The 9,143-nt window shown below is 38.6% G+C and overlaps 1 protein-coding gene across 1 annotated transcript in view; it reads left to right on the top strand.

The window, feature by feature from the left end:
• The first annotated feature begins 1,809 nt into the window (after positions 1-1,809).
• LOC107567005 (disco-interacting protein 2 homolog C-like) overlaps positions 1,810-9,143 on the top strand; it is a 39,466-nt gene continuing 32,132 nt past the window's right edge. The window contains exons 1-3 of the mRNA XM_016252588.1: positions 1,810-1,840; positions 6,228-6,299; positions 6,383-6,487. Coding sequence (XP_016108074.1) covers positions 1,810-1,840; positions 6,228-6,299; positions 6,383-6,487 — 208 coding nt within the window. The remainder of the gene's footprint in view (positions 1,841-6,227; positions 6,300-6,382; positions 6,488-9,143) is intronic.

Below are 9,143 nucleotides of genomic sequence, written 5' to 3'. Positions count from 1 at the left end.
TCTCTCTCTCTCTCTCTCTCTCTCTCTCTCTCTCATATATTCCGTTTCCATTCCAGTGGGCTGTTCATAACACGGCCACCGCCTTTGTGAATATATAGGGCACGTAAATCAGTTATAAGTGAAGCTGGTATGTGTAAAGCATTGGGATATTCCTCTGGCTGTCCTTTGTAGTGCATTTTTCAAGTAATACGCTTGGTCATAAAGTTTTAAACACCCACCCAGTGCATCTCTCTCACTCTCATATTATTTGAGAAACCCATGTGATATGAGATACTCCTGTGATATTTTTCCTGTCACACATTTTGGGATGAATATTAGATGAACAAGCAAGTAAGTAAGTAAATATGCAAGCAAGCAAGCAAATATTCAGAATTCATGATAGTCATAAAACCAGCATTTTCATGGGGGCCAGTGAAAATGTTTTATGACCACCATGAATTTTGACTAGGCCTGACCTGGATTTTCAAACTTTTATTCCAAGGACCCCCAAATATAAGGGTCTCCTTGTGAGGGACCCCCTTTATACAATAAAAAGGTTTTAAATTGAATGTTTAATGAAGCTTTATATCTTCATGTATAAACAGATCTGTTTATACTGTGTGTTTAAAATGTTAAGCTTAGTTTTGGGGACCATGCATTACACAAATGTTGTGCCAGAGTTAGCAAGATAGCTAATTTGCATCTGTAGTCCCTGGGCAGGATGTTGTTACATAACATTACAGCACTCTAAATGTGAAATTAAGCTTGTTTTTCCACTGTTTTAAAGCCAAAATTATTGAAATATTATCTGCAAAATATTTTATTGTGTTAAGTTAACTGTATATGTATAAGATACTATAAAAGAAACATCTTTAATAATAATTGTGCAAATGTATTTGTATAAAATTTTGCATAATAAATATCTTTCCAAAGTAGCTTTACAGAAAAGCTCATACAACTAGAAAGCAAACTAAATATGTCAAAACTATTTTTGAGCACATGTACATTGAAAGGAAGGAGAGATGAGAATTATGGAGATTGATAGCAAAATTATGTGAAAATCACTGACCCCCAAGCAGCCCTTTGTGGACTGTGGACCTCAGTTGGAAATCCCCAGCCATAGAGGTCAGTAGTCAGCCCCACTTGTTGAAAGGAGAGATGTTTGTATTTTTTATGCCTGCAATGTGAGAAATACATTTTTGCAAGCACAAATATTCCATGCAGTTTCTCCTTTCTAAGCTGCTTACAAAAAAAGAAAAACCTGCTTGTATAATAATTATACATGAATGGGAAAATAGTTAAAATAGTTTCAGATGAATGTAGCATGTCACACAGTTGCTGTAATGAGTGGGGACCCGGTTCACCCGGTTCATGAAGACAGTGGTGCCACATGGCCAGTTAGTGCAGAAGGGTGTCTGTGTTTTGTGGTTTATGTTTCTCCTCTATGCCCCGCCTTTCTGAAACGCTCGATTTTTACAAAGCTCATCGGTCTGAAAAGCGAGGTGTGCTCTGATTGGCCAGCTATCCAGTGCATTGTGATTGGCTGAATTCCTCAAGCGTGTGACGGAAATGTTACGCCCCTTACAGGGCTCTAGAGTGCGACCAATTTCTCAATGGTGCGACTAAAAAAAATCTGAGGTCGCACCAGTGCGACCAGCCGTTCGAGGGGAAAAAAAAGTATGTGCGACTATGAAAGTCTCCCTGTGGTTCAACAACAGACACATATTAGGCCCATATCGTGGTCTAAACCAATCAGAGATAGTGAAGGGCGGACCCCCCCTCTGATTGGCTGTGGTCCAGATATTCCTGTACGAGTGTGTACGTTAGAAAATGCGTGTGCTGCAGTCACAGACAGAGAGAGGTGAGTAGCCTAGGCCCGTCAGATAAACAGAGTGGATGTAGCCGCGGATGATGAGAGAAGATGAAAAGAACGATTGACAACTTTTTCATTAAGAATGTTAAGTTAAGGCCTGATCCGTCCAAAAATCATAAGAAATCCCGGACAGGACGCTTCCTGGGAAAATGGCACGTATGGTCACCCTAATCTATAAAACACATTACATGCCGCAATAAATGCACTGCCTAAGTGTCCCCTCTTGGAAAAATTCTGGTTCTGTACGTTCTAATAATATTCCCTCGGTGAGTAGTTTATTGTAATGATTGCAAACAGGAGATCTGTGTGTAAATATGGGTGTGTGTTAAAATGACATTGTCACCTGTGTGTACAGGTGTCAGCACTGGCACAGCTATTACTGTTTACATATAGGATTCTGCAGGGCATCAGGTGTTACAGCAAGACTCATTGTTAGCAACGAAAAGAAAATATACGTTATACACTCTAAAAACAAAGGTTCTTTATTGGCATGTAGGCTAGGCTAGTTTCATGAAGAGTGTTTAACATCCATGGATTCTTTCCATTCCAGGTTCTTTGTAGTGGAAAAAGGTCTTTAGATTTAGATAGCATGTTCTATACAATAAAAAAAATGGTTCTTTTAAGAACTGTTTGCTGAAAGGTTCTTTAGGGAACCAAAAATGGTCCTTCTATGGTATCGATGCGAACCCCCTTTTTTAGCTTTTTTATAGTGTAGACACTGCATCTCAACACATTGCACTTTGTGTCCATATACTATCAGTTGTGTTTAATAAGTTATTGTACATTAATGTTAAATGAAAGAGATTATTAGGTTTCATTTATAGGTGTTTTTTTTTTTTTACCATCTTCCACCTTGTTGTGGGACAAACGTCTGGTCACAAACGGGAATGTTGTTATAAGAATTTCCAAGCTTGCCTTTTCGTACAATGAAGGTCTGTTTCTCACACAAAGCTATCGTATGGCTTCAGAAGACTTGAAAAATAGTGCATTTATGGTGCTGTTTTGTCATTTCTGGAGCTTGATATTTCCTGTTTCCCAGTCATTTATTGAATGGAAAAGAGCAGCATGATCTTTCTTTTGTGTTCCACAGAAGAAAGTCATACAGTTTTGGAATGATATGAGGGTAAGTAAATGATGACAGAATTTAATTTATGGGTGAATTATCCTTTTAAAGGTGAAGTTTTTTTATGTTAATTATTTCTCAGATTAATGTGTTGAAAACTTTAAGTAAGCCATATGTGGGTTGACTTGCTGAGGAGCATAAACACTGTGGTGCTATCAAAACATTATACTGTTTGTTTGAGCGGCCTGACATAGCAGCATTAGCTCAACCAATGGCACAAGTTTGAGGGAGGACTACCTGTTTGACCAAACAATGAATAGGAAAACCTTTTTTGAAATGACTCTTGGTGCCATTATATGTGTCATTTTAGAATGAGGTTTGTGGTTTAGTACAGCCTTACTTTTCTATCTGCTAAGATGTGCTATCCATGTTGTACTAGTAAACATGACAGTTTAAACTTCTGGTAGGTCACCCTGAGCAGGTAGGTCAGATTTTCATAGCCTCACTAGTGGCTCAGAGAGAGACCTTTAAAGTGATATTTAGCCACCCCTTTCTGTCATCATTTACTCACCCTCTTGTTGTTTCATACCTGTATGACATTCATTCTTCTGTGGAACACAGATTGCTCTTACTGCAATAACAATGGCTGCAAATTGGAGCTTTCAAGCTTCAAAAAGGACACAAAAGGAGCGTCGAAGCATCACTGTATAAGCATCATAAAAAGTATTTGTTTGCTTCTGAAGTCATATGATACAAATTTTACAGTATGTGATGAAAATACTGAATTTAAAAGAGTTAATTGATCTTACCCTTGGGGGCTGTTAACCATTGCGACTGGATCATTGTGGAAATTAATTATGACTTGTTTCCTACGTTGTTGTGATTTGATCTGAATGGAAACCGCGTATCTGCATGGCGCAGCTGACACAGAACAGCATACACTGTTTACAGGGTGATGCGGAGGAGACGAATAGTTGAATAAAGTATAAGGGTTAGTTCAGCCAAAAATGAAAATTCTGTCATTAATTACTCACCCTCATGTCGTTTCAAACCCGTAAGACCTTCGTTCATCTTCGGAGCACGAATTAAGATATTTTTGATGGAATCTGAGAGCTGTCTGACCCTGCATAGACAGCAACGCAACTGAAATGTTCCCAAGTCCAGAAACGTAGCAAGGAGATCTGTAAAATAATCCATGTGACATCAGTGGTTCATCCGCAATTATACGAAGCTACGTGAATACTTTTTGTGCGCAAAAGAAAAAAAAAAGACTTTATTCAACAATTCGTCTCCTCCGCATCACCCTGTAGCGCCATTTTGGATAATATCAGCTGGATGTAAACAGCATATGCTGGTCTGTGTCAGCTGCATCATGCCGGATCTGTTTCCTACGTTAAACGGTTGTGCTGATTTGTATGTTTGTGGAAACCATGATAAATATTTTTTAGAAAGTTAAAAACACCAATTACTTGTCTTTTGAAGCACTATGAACTTCTTTTCTGTCACTTTTGATCAACTTGATGCTTCCTTGCTGAGTAAGTTTGAATTTCTTAAAAAAAATTACTGCTATTACTACTTTAAACTTTTGTCAGACATTTTCTCTTTATGTCTTTTAAGGAGTTTTAGACAAATCTCTATTGGCTAATTTCAGTGATTCAGTGTCATTTAAAAGTTATTCTTGCATTCACCTTCATTGCTCTGAACTTTGACCTGTAGTGCATTTGAAAAACCCCTTTTTTTCACAGTGTTTTAAAGAGAACTGTACTGCCGGCTTCTTTGAGCTCTGTTTAACAAGGTGTTTTCTCTCACAGATCTGGCTGAATTCACACAGCATTCTTTGTGAACCCAAGCATGTAAATCCCACAGGGTCAACTGTTTCTGAGAAACTTTGCATCAACGATCCTCCCACGCTCATTTGCTCAATCACATGCCATATAACATGCCAATTCTAATGAGCCGGTAGTCCGATAGCAACTATCGCATGCTTTTCAAATGGGGTTCACAGCCACGTTTGGCTTTTTTTGACAAGCAGCCAGATCTAATAAAGTGGCCACTGAGCTTGTGTTTGGTGTGCGTATGTGTGCGTAAGCTCTCATGAACATGCATATGTTATCTTGGATTTGATTTAGTTATGGATGCTTGCATTTGCTCAAGTTTCAGTATAAGCATATATGTTATCTTATCTTTGAATGCATGTATATTATGTAAAGCTCAGTGCAGATTGACCTAGTGACCCAGTGTATGGCGTGACGTTTTCCCCTCCAGGTCTGTGCAAGTGTGTACAATCAAATCTTCCTTTTATGTTGAATGCAGAAATGTATTTAAAGTTCAGTTTTTTTTTTTCTCCCTCTGTTGTCCGTAATGGAGGGGTAGTCTCATGAGAAACGGGCCTCCATGTCTTCATTTCCTGCAGGTCTCTGAGGGGGCCACCACACCTATCTTGCCATGGATATCATTTGTGATATTTTTTGGGATGCAGGCATGCAGCATGTTTAGACTTGTGTTTGTTTACTAGAATCTGTCAGCCACACTAACTCAAAACGGAATCATTTGGGAAAAGTTTAAAATATTAGTTTGAGAAGCATCCTAGCTTCTGTAAGTAATTCTGTTTTCCACTGTGTTCTGTGTGAGTGTGGTTGTTTGAAACAGTCTATTTTGACTGTGTGGTTAAGAGATTACATTATAATGCAGTATTATTAAATTTTTGATTAGATCGCTATTCAACATTTTATACTTCATTTGGCCGCCTAAATATGTCTTTCAGGATTTGCATGATTCGGGGGGGGAGTGGGGATGTGTTTTTATATATATATATATATATATATATACACACTGTAAAATAAATAAAAAAATCAAGTCATGTTGTGATTTCTGTTTTATTTTGATTAATCATGCAGCCCTTCACAACATTCCTGTGCAATATATGCAGATATGACAGAATTCACTTCTGTGAATTCTGATGCTAATTAGTGCAGGGCAATGAAATTTTCTGTTGATCACCCTCTTTAGCCCATACTTTAGTTGTTCTATCCATCCATAATTGCTCCTCATGTGTCAGCTGCAGGGCTCCCAAACATCTGTACTGTGACATAGTTCTGCTTGTTAGGAGTAAAGTTTACATACATGGCCTGAGTCATATCTTTCATGTGTTTAAAAACCACCTTCTGAAGTGCTTTGAGTAACTGGGTGGCTGTCCACCTTGAATGCATCTTGGAAGACATTTACTGGCCATGGCTTTTAGGTCCATTCAGAACCACAGTGCCTGATGAAAAGATGGAAATGATGGGTGTTTCTTTATTAATTTTTTTTCAGGTGATATCACCCAGAAGGGCTACGAGAAGAAAAGATCCAAACTTTTACAAGCTTACCTACCTCACACACAAGGTAACACACATACCATACTTTACTAAGCAGCATACAGTTTATATCGTGTCAAGATTACATTTGTCCCTCTGTGTTTGCTGTAGGGGCAGAGCGCCGCATCCCTGTCACACCATCTTCATCATCTTCCTCATCCTCCCGTTACCAACGCCGGCGGTCCACTGGCACGAGGGATGAACGTTACCGCTCAGGTGAGATAAAGGGCACAGATTTACACAGACACACACACAATCTGACTTCCAGGAGACATAATACAGGCTCTTTGCAGTTTATGCCATAATTCCAGCAAACAGATCAGCAGCACCAGCTCATATTCAGAAAGTGATGTTATTAAGTTTTCGCATTTTGTTTATTTGTAAAATTGATTATGGAAACCACTGTCATTGAGTTCTTGTTTTTTATGTTTATAATATATTATATAGTTAAGCAGTATTATATGAGCAAGAGTATCATCACAATTTGAAATATGATATAGATTTTATACAACAGTTTAATTAACAAGATGTCAACATTGTCTGTTCTTGCCCTATTTCGCCAAACAAAGTCACAGCAGTACAACTTTTAAAGGGGTCCTATTATGCTCTTTTACAAAGTCTTGATTTTGTTTTGGGGGTGTACTAGAACAGGCTCTCATACTAGGTTGTTCAAAAAACACATTATTTTTCACATATTTTACATTATTACAACACCTCTCTCCTCAGTCTGGCATGAATAGTTCCTGTATCAAATGAAGGCCCGCCTTCTGAAATACGAAATGTGCTGTGATTGGTTAGCTGGGCCAGTGTGTGCTGTGATTGGCAGCACTCGGCGCCTGGTCGGGAAATGTCATGCCCCTTACCATAGCTTCCTGCAAGCTTCAGTGTAAATATTGCATCAAAATCAAATCAATTTGAGCATGATTTAAACCCGGATGATTGTAACCACTCTAAGTTCGTCTGCCTTGGGAAAGCTAGCGTGTCTCCAACTCGTTGCCTTCTCTAGTGCAACTCAACCAGGTCTCGTCCCATTCGTCGGTATTTGTGATATCACAAATCCCGGGAAAATATGCATTGTAGTCTAAACGAGTCGTTCGTTGTAGTTTTTGAAAAGTGATTTCTGTTAAATAAAATATCTCCTTTTGAAGTGGACTTTGAGCTTTGTAACTTTGCGGATCTTTTTTATGCTCAAACAGCAACATTACAGACTAAATAAAGTTGAAAAAGTGAAAAAGCATAATAGGACCCCTTTAAAACATTAATCTCAAAACAGTATTTATGCAATTTACATCTGCATATACAGTTTTAATTGCAAATTCTTCATTAACTAAATTAATTAATTTTGTATATATTTATCTACTGATTAAATGTTAGAATTCGACATAAAAGATAATGCATACGTTTAATAACGTTAGGAAAAAATTGCCCTTATAAAGGTAAAAATTCCCCTGGAAGTCAATTTAAGGGAACAAATATACCTGCAACTATCACTGTCACTGAAGTACATGTTTTTTAATTTCATAAACTCAATAAAATTGTTTGACTGAAATGTTTAAAATATAATATTAAAATAAAACTAAATATATATATGGAAAAGTTAATTTATTTCAGTAATTCAACTCAAATTGTGAAACTCGTGTATTAAATAAATTCTATGCACACAGACTGAAGTAGTTTAAGTCTTTGGTTCTTTTAATTGTGATGATTTTGGCTCACATTTAACAAAAACCCACCAATTCACTATCTCAACAAATTAGAATACTTCATAAGACCAATAAAAAAACATTTTTAGTGAATTCTTGGCCTGGAAAGTATGTTAATTTACTGTACATGTACTCAATACTTGGTTGGGCCTCCTTTTGCATGAATTACTGCATCAGTGCGGCGTGGCATGGAGACAATCAGCCTGTGGCACTGCTGAGGTGTAATGGAAGCCCAGGTTGCTTTGATAGCGGCCTTCAGGCCATCTGCATTGTTGGGTCTGGTGTCTCTCATCTTCCTCTTGACAATACCCCATAGATTCTCAATGGGGTTCAGGTCTGGTGAGTTTGCAGGCCAGTCAAGCACACCAACACCATGGTCACTTAACCAACTTTTGGTGCTTTTGGCAGGATGGGCAGGTGCCAAATCCTGCTGGAAAATGAAAGCAGCATCTTCAAAAAGCTGGTCAGCAGAAGGAAACATGAAGTGCTCCAAAATGCCTTGGTAAACGGGTGCAGTGACGTTGGTTTTCAAAAACACAATGGACCAACACCAGCAGAGGACATTGGACCCCAAATCATCACAGACTGTAGAAACTTAACACTGGACTTCAAGCAACATGGTTTCTGTGCCTCTCCACTCTTCCTCCAGACTCTGGGACCTTGATTTCCAAATGAAATGCAAAATTTACTTTCATCTGAAAAGAGGACTTTGGACCACTGGGCAACAGTCCAGTTCTTCTTCTCCTTAGCCCAGGTAAGACGCCTCTGACATTGTCTGTGGTTCAGGAGTGGCTTAACAAGAGGAATACGACAACTGTAGCCAAAACACGTCTGTGTGTGGTGGCTCTTGATGCCTTGACCCCAGCCTCAGTCCATTCCTTGTGAAGTTCACTCAAATTCTTGAATCGATTTTGACAATCCTCATAAGGCTGCGGTTCTCTCGGTTGGTTGTGCATCTTTATCTTCCACACTTTTTCCTTCCACTCAACTTTCTGTTAACATGCTTGGATACAGCACTCTGTGAACAGCCAGCTTCTTTGGCAATGAATGTTTGTGGCTTACCCTCCTTGTGAAGGGTGTCAATGATTGTCTTCTGGACAACTGTCAGATCAGCAGTCTTCCCCATGATTGTGTAGCCTAGTGAACCAAACCGAGAGACCATTTTGAAG

Source organism: Sinocyclocheilus grahami, unplaced genomic scaffold (genome assembly GCF_001515645.1).
Source record: "Sinocyclocheilus grahami isolate Dianchi unplaced genomic scaffold, SAMN03320097.WGS_v1.1 scaffold1120.1, whole genome shotgun sequence".
NCBI lineage: Eukaryota > Metazoa > Chordata > Actinopteri > Cypriniformes > Cyprinidae > Sinocyclocheilus > Sinocyclocheilus grahami.
Note: the sequence above shows the minus strand (reverse complement) of the source record. Positions and strands in the feature narration are given on the sequence as shown.